At 40.9% G+C, this 15263-nt stretch overlaps 1 protein-coding gene across 1 annotated transcript in view; it reads right to left on the bottom strand.

Moving 5' to 3' along the window:
* LOC124790006 (protein yellow-like) overlaps positions 1–15263 on the bottom strand; it is a 63316-nt gene that overhangs the window by 16903 nt on the left and 31150 nt on the right. Inside the window, exons 4-5 of the mRNA XM_047257550.1 lie at positions 10437–10616; positions 5580–5897 (exon numbers count right to left, since the gene is read on the bottom strand). Of these exons, the coding sequence (XP_047113506.1) occupies positions 5580–5897; positions 10437–10616 (498 nt within the window). The remainder of the gene's footprint in view (positions 1–5579; positions 5898–10436; positions 10617–15263) is intronic.

Genomic DNA, 15263 nt, shown 5'->3' with positions numbered 1-15263 from the left:
CAGTACCATTGTTTTTTCTATGCCACTATATTTTTAATACCACCTTAGAATTTTAAGGAATCTGTATTCTGTGTTCTCTTATGCTGTTTATGGAAATTTTATTTTCCTTTTACCCTATTTACACAACGCTAGTAACTGCTGTCACTATAATTCCATATAATATCTGAGAAGTTATCTCTTTTCCCCCACATTGATTTGTTTTCCATTGTTTCACCAAGTAATCTATGGCCTCCATCTGCACTCACACTTGGAATTACCTTCATATTTGAAACTTTCTCTCCCCATTGCCTATCTACTAGAATATAATCAAAAAAGAATGTAACTGATTATATTCTAGTAGATAGGGAATGGGGAGAGAAAATAAAAAAAATGTGAAGGTGATTCCAAGTGTGAGTGCAGATGGAGACCATTGATTACTAGTGGGACAATGGAAAATGAATCAATGTGTGAAAAATAGAAAACAGAAGAAAGTGATAAGGATACGGGAAGGAGAGGGAAAGTGCTGAGAAGTATAGAGAATTAATCAGACAAAAATTTCCAAAAGAAGTTTTCTGCGATGTAGAAAGAGAATAAAGTTTATTCAAAGACACCTTAGTCGAAGCAGCACAGAAAGTATGTGGCAGAACATCTGGAAAGGAAAACGTAAGACAGACAAGTTGGTGGGCTGACACCACAATCCAAGCAGTTAGAAGAAAAAATGGAGCATGGGGAAAGTGATGGAGAACTAAAAATGACGAAGACCATAAATGATATATAGAGGAGAAGAAGAAGTTCAAAGAATTAGTGGAAACAGGAAAGAAAAAGGCATGGGAAGAACTTACAAAAAAAACCTTGAAGAAGATGTGAAGAGCAATAAGAAAATGTTCAATAAAATTATGAAAAATAAAAGGAAGGCTTCTGAAGTACCAGTATAGATGGAAACAAAGGACGGTACCGTTATTGAATATCCAGAGAATATAAAAGATCTTTGGAAAGAATATTTTAAGAAACTGTTAAGCGCTGAGGATCAGGTACACGAGGAAACAACAAATAATGGAGAAATAGAGAGACGTTGGGAAGCAGAATTAGACAAATTACACTGGAAGAAATGGAAATAGCTGTGAAGAAGATGAATTGGGGGGGGGGGGGAAGCCCCAGGACCTGATGAAGCAGTGGACATGATAAGAGCAGCAGGTCCAGTGGGAATGCAGTGTCTGTACAGAGTAATATCAAGTGTGTGGAGAAATAGTACAATACCTGACGACTGGAGAACAGGAGACATTGTTCCCATCTTCAAAACCGGCAATAAAAGACTTTGTAAAAACTACAGAGGAACAACCCTCACGAGTCATACAGCCAAGATTTTTTAAAGAATTCTACTAAATCGAATAAGTGAAAGATAGAAAAGGAGCTGAGTGGAGAACAGCATGGGTTTAGGAAAGGAAGAAGCACGATCGATCTGTTATTTTCTATCTGTCAACTGATGGAAAAAGTTGGGAGTATAACAAAAGGGTGATAATGGTTTTTATAGACATAGAAAAGGCATATGACTCAGTTAACAGGGAAATACTCTGGGAAGAAATGAGGAAGATAGATATAGAAGATGGATACATTAATGTAATAAAGACAATGTACAGAGGACATAATTGTATAATTAGAACACCATTGGGAAACTCTGAATACTTCGAAATAAGACTAGGCCTAACACAAGGAAGTATTCTATCTCACGCACTTTTTAATGTTGTGATGGAGGGAATAAATAGGGCAGTTAATGATATAGTAAAATAAAAAGACAAAAAGATGATTTTTGCAGAGGATATGGTAATATGGGGTAATAAAGAGGTAGATATACAGTTTCAACTTGATGCATAGAGGAAAATAATGAAAAGGTATGGATTAAAAATAAATAAGGATAAGAGTGAAGTAACGATATTTGGAAGAGAGAAAGGGACTAACAGAAATATTACCTTGAATGGAGAACCCCTCAAAGTGGTAGAAAGTTTCGCTTATCTAGGGAGTGAAATATCTAGGGATGGAAGAATAACCAACGAAATTAATAGGCGGTTACAGAAGGGAGGCAATTTCTACCAAACAATAAAACACCTGCTTTGGACTAAGGAAGTTTTAGAAAAAGCAAAACTCCTTATGTATAAGAATTATTACTTCCCAGTTGTCACCTGTGTTGGAGGAACATGGACAATGACAGAAATTGACTGGAGCAGACTGCAAGCTGGGGAAATGAAATTTCTCAGAGCAGTTAAGGAAAAACAAGAACGGACAGAGTAATGTAGAGATTATAAAGGACCTTAAACAAGAAAGTATGAGAGAAGGAACTGAAAAAAGAGATTAAGATGGTATGGGCATGTTAAGAGGATGCATGGGCAGAGACTCCCCAAAATTATGGAAGAACTAAAGATGGATGGAAAAAGACATAGAGGGCGCCCAAGAACACGGTGTAAAATGGGAGTGAGAATATCTGTCGAAAGGAGAGGTGTGACCTGGCAGCAAGTGGAGGAAGAAAAGTGGTGGGAGGACCGAGCCAAATGGAGAGAACTCGTCAGCACCCAGACCCGGCAGTAGCTGGAGCGGGATCCGGATATATATAGATATAGATCTGAGATATCAAAACTGACACAAAAAAGTACACCTCCTAATAGTGTTGACTCATCTGAGAAAAGAAAATTCTGTTTCAGAGGAAAAGCAGCTGCTGCACTCGATTAATATTTCTACTTCAGAACATAACCCTATTTCTGAAATATACGTATCCTGTCTTCAACAAAGATGACTCAATGAACATCCCACTTTTCCTTAGATGTTCTTGGATTTTACGTGTCACTTAAATGAGCGTATAAAAGACCTCTATGTTCTCTGGTCCAACTGAAAACTTTTTATCACTGAATTCGTAGTTTTGAAATCTATCATAGGACACAGTGAATTTACTGATATGACACAGTGAATTAACTAATAAAATGTTTGCCTTATTATAAATGCCGGTCTTGGATCGCAATGTTTATTTGTGATATGGAAAGGGCACCATTAAAACGCACATACTGCACATTAAGACAGACAGCTAAGTTGAGAATAACTGTCTCTCACTTACCTCATTACAAATAAACAGAGATCCAAGACTATTTTCGTGGGTCCCTGAAAACTTTCTCATGACTATATCACAGCTTCTGTTGATAAAATGCCTCTTTTATGTGTCTTAGTTCCACACTAAATATTGCCCGCTGCGAAACTTGTCTACCCGTCAATCATAAAATAGAAGAACTGATATTAAAATTAAGTGTTTCTTATCGCTGCCTGGAATTTTATTATTATTGTACTCTGAAATAGCTTTGAGAACATTGGGCAATCGTGACCGCATGTTAACTAAGAATTGAAAATATTTTTATAATTAACGTACAAAATCTGTAGAATTGTCAGACTAGTAAAGCAAGACAGGAACGCAATACTGAAGTGAAGTGGTACAGCAGTTGAGATACGTGATTTGGGTTCTGGGAAACATGGAGAAAAATGCAGAAAATGGGGGTCCAAGACCTTTTTCAATTTCTTCCTTCAGATTTAATGCAATGATCAACACTGAGTAAGACAGGACTTCCCAGCGCTTTAGAATATGTGAGCTTATTGGGGAAAGTGTGATTGAAGATCTGATACACGCAGCTTGTTGTAGCGGTCGCTGGTGGTAAACGTGGATTGACTACATTAAACTAAATACAGCATTAACACGAAATATCCTGACACTGACTTCCAGAAAACATCATAGAAATAAAAACGACACTTATCTTCGTAATTTCTGTCTGCACCCAAGGTTACGTAATAACGACCACACCAGGGGGACGCTAAACTCTGACCTATTTTTCGTCACGCCCTTGGCTTACCTAATAGCTATTTCTTCCCCAGTACTGTAATTTAGGCAGTTTGTCCCGCCAATTCCTACCACTTATTTCTAGTACGACGTGGATTACCGAAACGTTATAGTAATCAAATATAAATCTTACTTCTATAATTGCCTCATCGTAATCTTCGTATCTCATTCGAAAATGAAACCACACAAATATGGGCAAAAACTAAAAAGTATTTTTTTGTGGCTCATAACGAACTGAAGACAAATGTGTGAGGATGGGACTATACGAACTGCGTGTAACGTTTCTTTCCATCTGCAGTTCTGGTTTCGATAAACTGTATGAACTTCTCGTGTTACAGTGGCTGTGCACTTCTCGTGTTACTGTGCCTGTGATTCCTGATTTTAAGTTCGTGAAATTGAGTTACATTAATATTTCAACAGATAAAATCTGTGTGCAGATTAACTCGTTTGAATACCTTTCTGGCTAGCCTAACACTGTTTGTTCTTGGATTTTGTTCAGTTAATGGACTGATGATTTTGAAATGAACAGGCCTGATCTCTGGTACTGGTTATTGATGGGACGTGTAACTAAACAGTGTAGCAATAGAAGTTAGGATGGAGGGTGGCCTATGAAAGTGTATGTGCGATATTTCCGGATTAAATATCATCTGTTTTATTTCAGTTTTTGATCTTTAATTCTGAAAACAACACATTGCCTACACCACAGTCTGTTAGAAAATGTTACATTTTTGTATAGCGAAGACTTCGATGGCATCGACTTTATTTGTCACGAAGTGTGTATGAGGTAAGATCCGGCAGGTCAGTCGAGCTTTACCTTATACGTGAATATCAGTCTGATTCTTTGAAAGACTGACCTTATCAAATTTCAGACGATGCATTGGTACTTCTCACGACGCAAATGCCAGCAGTTCTTTACTAGATACTGAGCCTGATGGTGGAGCGTTAAGGCACTGGGTTCGCACTGACGAGGAACAGAGTTAAAATTCTGTCCCGTCCAGTGCGAATCACCGCCCATTCCGAATTAGGTTTTAGAGAATCATCCTCGAAAACGCCGCTATGGTTTCTTCGATAACGATACAGTAGATTCCTGACCTCATCTGTCCTAACTCTTACTCCGCATCTACTCACCAATCTGTCAATGAAGTGTTAGGCCCCAAACATCTTTTAACGACGTTACATGAAGTTCTTTGAAAGCTGAGTTACCTCTTGTTGTACTCTTATGGCTCTTCTCTTCAATGCAGTTACTAAGCAGTCCAATGGTGCATTTACATCTGTGCGCCGAGCGACTGCTCTTGTCCCACACGCAGGCAGAAAAATGGTTCAAATGGCTCTGAGCACTATGGGACTCAACTGCTGAGGTCATTAGTCCCCTAGAACTTAGAACTAGTTAAACCTAACTAACCTAAGAACATCACAAACATCCATGCCCGAGGCAGGATTCGAACCTGCGACCGTAGCGGTCTCGCGGTTCCAGACTGCAGCGCCTTTAACCGCACGGCCACTTCGGCCGGCACACGCAGACAGAGGCACGCATATGTGTTGCATGCCACTTCCTCAACATGTGCGTATAAGTAATTCCATAATTCCATTCATACCTGTGTTCAGATTCGGCGCCTCCGCTTGAGTACAGAGCAAGCTACAGCAGCACAGCGACTATCCGCAAGGGTCACAAGTGTAAACTCACATTTAGAGAGCCATGTCTGAATTAACAGTAGTGTAAAAATTGCGTTACCTGTGTCACGGCATCTAGAATGTCACCGTCGCTTGCGTCCCGTATGATCTTTTTGTCCAAGGCAGCTTGGATGTTACTGCAGAAGGCCTGTAGATAGAGTTTGCCATCACAACGTTTGTCACCCGACAAACCGTACGAGCCATCTCCCATGTAGTACGGGGGCCCGCCCGCCGCAACGTGTAACAGCTGCGGCACTGGGTGTATGTACGGACTGGTGAGGTGTCTGGAGACTCCCGTGGTGAGGTCAGTCACTGTCAATGTGGAGTCCAGCGAGTCGGAACTGTAGGCCAACAGACGGCCAGCTGGACATGCCTCCACCTGTGTAGAGAGACAACTTACCTTGCCTAAATTCTGCTGGTCTGTTACGTGGCCTATGCAAGATATGTAGCACAAGAAAAATAGTGGAATTACTTCACGGTAAACAACGCTTTCATCTCTTGAAATGGATGCTAGGAAAACAGAGCAGGCTGCCCACTGGAGACAGCGATGAAGTGGCTCTCATAAAGACAGAGCCTAAAGTTAGATGCATTCTTCCTCCAAGGTCACGCGCATTGACTTGTCGTGGTAATGAAGATTCGCCGAAACGTGATTCTACAGATTGTGTCACAGAGGCCTAAGGAGGGGACACTACAGTGTGTCCGGGCTATAGGTGTACTCAAAGAAATCTTTATCATGAAAGGACTCGACATTTTAGGTTGCTCGGTCTGTGGGAGAGAGCACATATTTCCACATCTTGGAGAACTATTCAGTTCCACAAAGACCTCCAGACGTCATTTTCCAGCAGAATGGTGCCCCATCCCGCGACCATGGGGATGTTACAACATTTCTCTGTGAGGTGTTTCCTGAGCGTTGAATCGGAAGAGGGAGAGAGGGGGCGAAGGGGTTCAAATTATCTGGCCACCTCGGACTCCCGATGTGATTCCTCTGGTTTTCAATACATGGGGGTTTCATCAGGGACATTGTTTACCGAACAAGTGTTCGAGACCTCGTAGGCTTGAGACAACAGATCTACGCCACAATACAGGCCATAACAGCCGTCATGCTTATGAATAAGTGCCCAGAAGTGGAATACCTTTCGACATCTGTAGAGATTCAAACGGTGACCGCACTGAACTGTGCCAACAAGAATAAAAAGTTTGAGCTGCTGTGTAAAACGTTGGACAAATAAGTTATAAAACTTAACGGGTACTGAAATATAAACAAATGTTTTTGTATACCTGTAGCCCAGACACCCCATATACTGGAGAGACATGTGACTGAGGAGAGGAGGTGTGGATGTTTTCTTGGAAGTACACATTCTCACCAGATCACCTACCAGTAAATATATAATACAATGACTGGAAGGGTCAAAACGGGTCACACAGATCAGAAGTAGATCTGCACACTTTTTCATGCCCCTCATGTATAAGACGCACGTCTCCAGAAACCGCTAATTTGTTACATCTATACTGGAGGGAGAGATTAGTGTTTAACGTCCCGTCGACAACGAGGTCATTAGCGACGGAGCACAAGCTCGAATTATCTTATGATGCAGAATGAAAGCGGCCGTGGTCTTTGAAGGAACTATCCCGTCATTTTATGAACACTAGGAAAATAATGAAACGGTTATCATACAGACATAAACATAGGCCACCTGTAATAGACTAACATAGGTAATAATTTTCATTGTAATTTCAATAAAGTAATATTTTTATAAGCTCCTAGCCACAAGAAAAATTTGTCGTTTCGTCTGTTTATGAACCAGTGTTGCTACCCATTACAAGTTTTAGCAATAGTTTAAATAAAAATGTTCACCCTAACGTTGTCGGGCCAGATTATAATTCGTGTACACTAGTAACCAAAGCATACCAAAGTTTCAAACCTAACCCTGTTATATGTCAAATTCTGAGTTCTCGATTAGTTAAATGTCGATGATATTACAAACCACCTGTTGTGAAAAGATTTATGATAGTGCTGAAGGTGACTAAATTAAACTGTTAGCAGCCCTGAACTGAAAACATGCACGGGATACGATGGGAAGAGAACTATAGTGGAGTATAGCTAGGGGTAATAAACGAGGAGGCAACTTGGTTGATGATGAGCGGTCTTAATATGAGGGGGTTGATGGGAAAAAGAACCTGGGTTGTAGGGCAGATGATTAAAAAACGAAGGCTTGTCTGTTTTCATCAAGAGGAAAATGTGGCAGGGGACAGGGTTCCTAATGAGATGGTATTTCGTTGGAGCTGTTTAAAACAGATACGTTACAAAAATAAGGAGTTACATTCGATTGTCTAGAAATAGAAGTATGTTGAAGTTACGTTGGAGAACTTATGGGTTTACATATATACAACAGCCTATTAGCACTGCATATTAAGCCGATCGTGATGTTTAAAATTGCAGCATGTGTGGGCGTATGTTGGGGTTCAGTGTGGATTAGAAGACGGAAAATCTTACCACCTGATAAGAGATTCAATTAGGACAGTAAGCACAACTGGAAAGCTATTTGGATGCACGTTGTTCATGAGTTTGATGGAAGTGACAATTCTGGCGAACTGGAGTTTGGGCGTTATTTAAATAGGAGAAAGCAGCTTGAATGAACGATTTGCAGCTGTGAAGTTTTCAGTACGCTCGTTAGTGGCTCAGTAGAAAGTTCGAACTGTGAACCTAATGTTGATCGTAAATAGGAGCGTGTTTCATATTAATTAGCAGCTGACAGTAAGCATGAGACTTCTAATGTGATGATTAATTAATCAAAAGTGTAGAAAATAGTTAGGTACAAGACGTGGAAGCAGGAGCTGCAGGCAGCGCGGAGTGGCCGCGTGGTTTAAGGCGCCATGTAAAGGATTCAGCGGCCCCTCTCGCTGGAGGTTCGAGTCCTCCCGCGGGCATGGGTGTGTGTGTTGTTCTTAGCATAAGTTAGTTTCAGTTAGTTAAAGTCTTGGGACCGATGACCTCAGCAGTCTGGCCCTCTAAAAATTGACATACATCTGAATATTTTGAACAGAAGCTGCAGATTATAACTCGTGTAATTACTGCTCACGTTACGATACGTTTTACCTTAAAGAGCCTTAGCTATTCTGATGACAAAGTTTTTTCATAACTGCTTATTTTACCCTTTACAAACCCTCTTGTTTAATAGTGTGGTAGGTGGACAGGAGGGGAATGATTTAGGTGCGTCGCAGTGTAAAGCAAATATAAGATCGTACAAACCACAGAGACGAGGGATGCGCTTGAAGTAATATCGAAGGTGGTGTAATTTGTGTTGTTCATGGTGACCAATGAGAGACAAGTGCGTAGCTTTACATTTGAAACGACAGGCAGTGGTAAGTTTTCTTTTTTTATTATGTTTTTTCTTAATGTCGTATTATTTGATACACACCTAACTCAGTCTCTTTTATGGTGTCTACTGCTTATTAGTTGCAGTATAAATGAGACGTCAGTGAACGATGAGGATAAGGGAGTAGTTAAAGTTGGTGAGAAGTAGAATGTCAAGTGAAAAGCCTTCAGCTGGTTGACAGGTACGAGGTGGTGGTGTTGTGGAGAAATGAGTAAAAGGTGGCCTTCTAGCAAGTCCGTAGAATCCTCTTCACTACTTCAAGCAGTTAAGCCTGGGAAGAATTCTACACCAATCCTGATGTTTTATTGTGTGTAATAAGTTTGTCATAGATTCGTAGCTTATGGCGATCAAGAATGTTGGTATGGACGGGCTTGATAACAATAAGAATGCATCCAGTGTCCTAGAAACTCTGGAAAGCGGCGCCACGAAGGACATTATCAAGGTGTTGGGATGTCAGTGAGTGGCTTCTGTTGTGAATATCTACAGATTTACAGATTGGATACAATATAAGGTAGTGAGAATTAACTTTACATGATCAGTTAGATCGAGGACTTCTGAAATAACGTGGCTCAGTAAGTTGGAAGCTGCTAGTACCATATGAAGTACAGACTTACTTTCGTGGCCGGTTTGCAGAAAAGTTCCGCAGAAGGGAATAAGTATTAGAGCAGCGGTTTATTAACATAACTCGGTGCGATTCTTGAACAGGGGTTGTTACTGGTAGCAAAAACCTTATCTGCTTTAGGCGCACGTTCCTAGGATAAGACGGTAGCATACGTTCGTGATTAAGTGCGTTAATAACATACTTAGTTTTCACACACACAAAGCTCATACTTATCAAAAATTTGTCCTCGAAAATTACCGATCGAGGTGGCGCAGTGGTTAGCACACTGGACTCGCATTCGGGAGGACGACGGTTCAATCCCGTCTCCGGCCATCCTGATTTAGGTTTTCCGTGATTTCCCTACATCGCTTCAGGCAAATGCCGGGATGGTTCCTCTGAAAGGGCACGGCCGATTTCCTTCCCCATCATTCCCTCGCCGGAGCTTGCGCTCCGTCTCTAATGACCTCGTTGTCGACGGGACGTTAAACACTAATCTCCTCCTCCTCTTCCTCCTCCTCCTCGAAAATTCTATGTAATGAAATAATTTTCTCGATGTCTGTCCCATAGTCTTACAGAAGATATTCTGTACGATCGTAAAACTGTGTGGTCCCTAGACCAACACGGACTTCGTGCAGTACTTTTCAGCTGCGGATCAACAACAACGTATGGTCTCTTTCACAACTAAAAGTTGCATCTATGGAGGTGCCTGGGGCGTTATTACGTGGCGAGAGTCATTCTTTTTCGTCTTAATAGCTTAACCATGCGCAGACATATTACAAGCTTATATTGAGGTACCCTCAGAACATGTCAAGAGAGTTCGTATACAGATGTTTATTAAATTTGCTGTGATATTAATTGTGAGTAGATCTTAGTGCCTCTAGATTTTTCCATTGGAAAACTAATATCCGTTAAAATTATACATATAAGTCTGGATACTTACCCAAATTATAGCATACTGCGATTCGAAAAATGCGTTCTCTATTATTGTGATATTCACAATCTCGTCAGTGCGCAAGTCGAAGGTAATAATTTTCGGTGGACACACATTTTTAGGATTCGTCGTTATTTCTACGACGCCACAGTCGAGGGCATACAGCGTGTCATCGTCGGACCACGTTTTCTGAAACAAACAGCTAGAACAATACTGTGCTACAGCACCAAAGAAGAAAAACGACAGTGTGCAAAAACAGGCTACACTCTGGTTATTTATTCCTTGAGCTAAGACGGGTCAGACACTAACATAACTCAAATTTAATATCTGTTTCTTTTAAACTCTCTAGAAAGTCAGACATTTAAACGTAACTTCACAAATAACTACAGAAACAATGCACTTACGTTTCACTTTCACTAACACGGGTTGGACAACTCTAGATCGTATTGAGGAAAGAAAAGTGAAGCTCTCCCAACTCTACAGAGCCTCGCTACTAATCAACAGAAAACTAGAATCTCAACGTGTACGCAAATTAGGGACATGATAGTTTCTCGTGAGCCACTGTAGCGTATCGAGTGGCTGAAGTAGGAAAGTTCTGTCATAAACAGGTAAACCTCTTGTATCATAATTCCGGTCCACCATCCAGCTTCATTCTTCCCTCTAGGTATCATGTCGTTTCAACTCGTTGAGAAGATATCTGGAGATGAATTGGGTTGATGACAATCATCACCCAGAGCATTATGGCGTCACTGTTGCACCGCATGGGTTTGACTGGCAAAACACCTGTATTTTGTTGTACCACGAACTCATTAAGCTCTTGACATGTGACTGGTGATATATAACAATACTTACAGCGACATAAATGTATAGTACAGGCCGTCCCCATAAATGAAATTAATTTTTAACATAAATCAAGTGCCAAACGGTTCTCTTTAACGTGTCTTCAAATGTTTGAAACTAAATGACAAATGACAACAGAAATTCTTGGTTTCGAACTGTTTATTAGTAATAAAGACTAATCCGAAATTTTCGCAAGCTTAAAAGTAATCTGCTCCTTAATTGTCGACAGCTAAAAAAGAGGCGGCTGCTTTCGAAAGAGGCCTTTTCTCTCTTGAAGGACGTTCTAAACTGTAAAAGTAAGTGATAGTATCAAGAAATTGCGTAGTACGTTATTGAACCGTCGACTACTATAGACGAACAGCTTAGAAGACGGCATGTACACAGCAGGACAGAACGAAGATTCAGGTTTAATATCCTGTCCGCCAAATGTTCGTTACAGAGGGGACAAGGTGGGACTTGGAAGTCAGCCGTATTTTTTGGGGGGAAATATTTTGAGATTTACCCCCTCAGATGATTTGGGGGAACCATGGAGAACCCACATCTGAATGGTACTGTTGTTTTCTGTTTTCTAAACAGGGACTCATGTCAAGTTTTTTCTCATCCTACTTGCCCGAATGAATCACCAGTTGTGTCATGTTTTGCAATCAGTGAAAGAATTTATTTTTCATCGCGGAATGACTCCGAAACTACTCAAGAATACTAGTCCAGTGCGTTATCACTGTGCCACATCACTCGGCACATCACGAGAAAGCTTGCGGCACCTAATAGTAGGTGTGGAATCAACTGTGGGCAACTTTTGTGGCACGTGAGTCCACTTTTGTTGATTTCCGAAAATAATAAAATGTGATAGTGAAAATATCAGCGATCATGGGACGGTTTTATAAGAAATGACTTATTAATACTGTATACACCAATAAATACTACATTATCAGACTTTATAACATGTGCAATGACATAAATACGCTTGTACATAAAAGTGTGTGTCCTAACTTATATACTTCCTTAGCGACGGAAATAAGTTTTATTTCTGCATCAACAAAATCTGGAATATGAAAGTGTGATGGTATTGAGTTTGCTTTTGCGCTTTGTATGCTGGACAAGACAAATTCGGCGAAAATGTAAATAACGACATCCCTGAGATTAACTGTACAGCACATTTAATGTTGAACAATAAAATAATAAATATTTGTGGGTAGGGAAATATTTCTATACATAAACTCGTTGGCACACCCGACAAACAGACATCATGATATATCAAAGGAATCTATAATTAAAAATTAATGTTCATGTAACTGTAAACCACCTGATAATGGCAGCATGCTACCAAAACGCATCGTGCCAATGTACAGGGTAGTTATAATTAAACTTTCGCAACTTGAAAGGGCTTCTATGATAAACGAGTGATCATAGGCCAGTTAAAAATTTTGGAAACATTTCTCACGGCATACAGGACAGAAATAACGAGTAACTCGCTGAAAGAAACACATTTTAATTTATCACGTGAGAGGGTAACATTTGTTGCGTATTATTTTGCGTTTCAGGTTACAAAAGTTGCTCTTTGTGAAGACCGTCTGTACCCACGACGGCCTGGAACCGCAGTACAGTTTTATCTATCGCTACCCGAAACAACGATGGGCTGTGGAATGTTCAGCTGTCGTGGCACAACTCGTGGACCGCTTGAAGATCGCACATCACGTCCAGAATTCTCAGATATGGCAACAGAAACTTCTTCAGCGATTTTTGACGCAATTGTCCATCAGCCTCTCCCAGGAGCAATTCCTAAACCGCCAGTTAATCCAAACTTCCGAATCTTGTTCAACATCGGTGCGGAGAGAGGATCTCTCCATATTCCTTTAATGCCTACAGGCTCGCAGAGAAAAGCGATGATAAAACAACGTTAAGAGTAAAACCCTTCTCATCTTGTCCCGACCGATGAGTCTGCGACTGTAATGTACACTGGTACACGTGTTTCAGCCCTACGTAGCCGGACCAGTACCAGCGTCTAATGGCAAATTACGACTGTAACACTGCTAACAACGCGAATCATGCAGCGTACAATCTGAACATTATTCCTATAAAGATGGGTATTCATTTTGTTAATAGACATTCGTCTACATAGCTACGTACTGACAGTTTCATTGTAACCATCCTGACTAATGGTAAATAAAAAGAAACGAAAAAATATATTTTATATATTTTGTAACACGATCACAGGCTTCGACAAATGTCACACAACATGGGCACATTTAACGAAAGAAATTGGTAGGAAAGATTTTGTTAAACTAAGCACTTGACAGCCATTAACAACAGTCGTACTGTTTCAAAAAAAGCGAAGTTTCAATTTCCTTCCGGCCTTGGTGGCCGAGCGGTTCTAGGCCCTACAGTCTCGAGCCGCGCGACCGCTACGGTCCCAGGTTCGAATCCTACCTCGGGCATGAATGTGTGGGATGTCCTTAGGTTGGTTAGGTTTAAGTAGTTCTAAGTTCTATGGGACTGATGACCAAAGATGTTAAGTCCCATTGTGCTCAGAGCCATTTGAACCATTTTTTTCAATCTGCTGGAACTGTAACGGCCAGCGTCTTCAGCATGAAAAATAATTTTCTGGAGGTAAAACAAGAACTGATTAATCATTCAAGCCGATAGTCCGCGAAAATACGGCAGAGGGGGGCATGGGCTAGAGTGGAAAGAAAGAAAGTGCAGTGAACATCATCACCCGTCGCTAAATTTCATTGTCTACGGGGAAGCTGTTGGTTCACCCACTCATTTCGCCAGATTTGGCACCTTCTTACCATCACACCTTTTAACACCTGAAGGAATTTGTGACTGGCTGACGTTTCTGAGATCAATGAGAAGGTGACTGTAACAACAAATGGGTACTCTTTCTGAGATGGGAGACACATACATTACAAATGGAATCTGCTTAGTGGGTTAACAATGTGCAAGCTACACTGATCTGCAAGGAGACTGCGTGTGAGCGATAAGTGCAAGTCACTTGAAAAATCAGTGTCACTGGACGGCCGTATACTGATCTTGACCTCCTGTTGATTTTTGGTGAATTTCGCGACCAGGTGTATTCATCATCACAAACTCTTTCACTCATTCTAACAGGATTCTAAACTAGTATCAAATGGCTCTGACCACTATGGGACTTAATTTCTGAGGTCATCAGTCCCCTAGAACTTAGAACTACTTAAACCCAACTAACCTAAGAACATCACACGCATCCATGCCCGAGACAGGATTCGAACCTGCGGCCGTAGTGGTCGCGTTGTTCGACTGAAGCGCCTAGAACCGCTCGGCCACAGACTAGTACCATACATTAGTTTTACACTGGAATGCGAATGTGCAGGTAAGCCATCAAACAAAAGAATTAATGCTGTTTTAATGTATAGTTTTCGTGGTGCATTGTTTCCCAGATTGAATGTTGTACAAAGAGTTCAGTGGTGCCTGTCTACATGCAGTAATGCATGTGCTGAGACAGCATACTCATAAATTACCACCTTTGTCTACAATAGTCGTCGATGCGATGCAAGCAGAAGCTTCAGCTGACCATTCAGATTATTTCCACTGAATCATCGTCAGGGCAAGACCAAGACCACTGCTGCTGTACCAGATTACATCTTTGCAACAACAGTGAAGTAAGCACTGATTATTGGCTGAGGTACTTCATTTACAACAACGTTAAGGAGCACTGTTCTCTAAGAAATTTCTGCTACGTTTAGCACAATAATCCAATGTCCATCACTGATGGCGGCCTCGTATGCCTCACCAAAGCGTCAAGTTCTCAGGTCCATGTCTCTGAATGTTTTAGGGACAACTAACGCTTTGCCGTCGCATGACGATTTCACCGTCTTTCAAATCTGAATATCTGAAGATCTGACGAGACTCGTCTTTGACGACAGACTAGTTTCATAGCTAGAGCGTCATCATTGTACGCATTTGCTCAAGTATCTTCGATCCGAAACCTTACCTAGCCTTTGTTCGTGTTGCGGTTTC

Source organism: Schistocerca piceifrons, chromosome 3 (genome assembly GCF_021461385.2).
Source record: "Schistocerca piceifrons isolate TAMUIC-IGC-003096 chromosome 3, iqSchPice1.1, whole genome shotgun sequence".
Taxonomy (NCBI): Eukaryota; Metazoa; Arthropoda; class Insecta; order Orthoptera; family Acrididae; genus Schistocerca; species Schistocerca piceifrons.
This window is presented reverse-complemented; position numbering and strand designations above follow the sequence as displayed.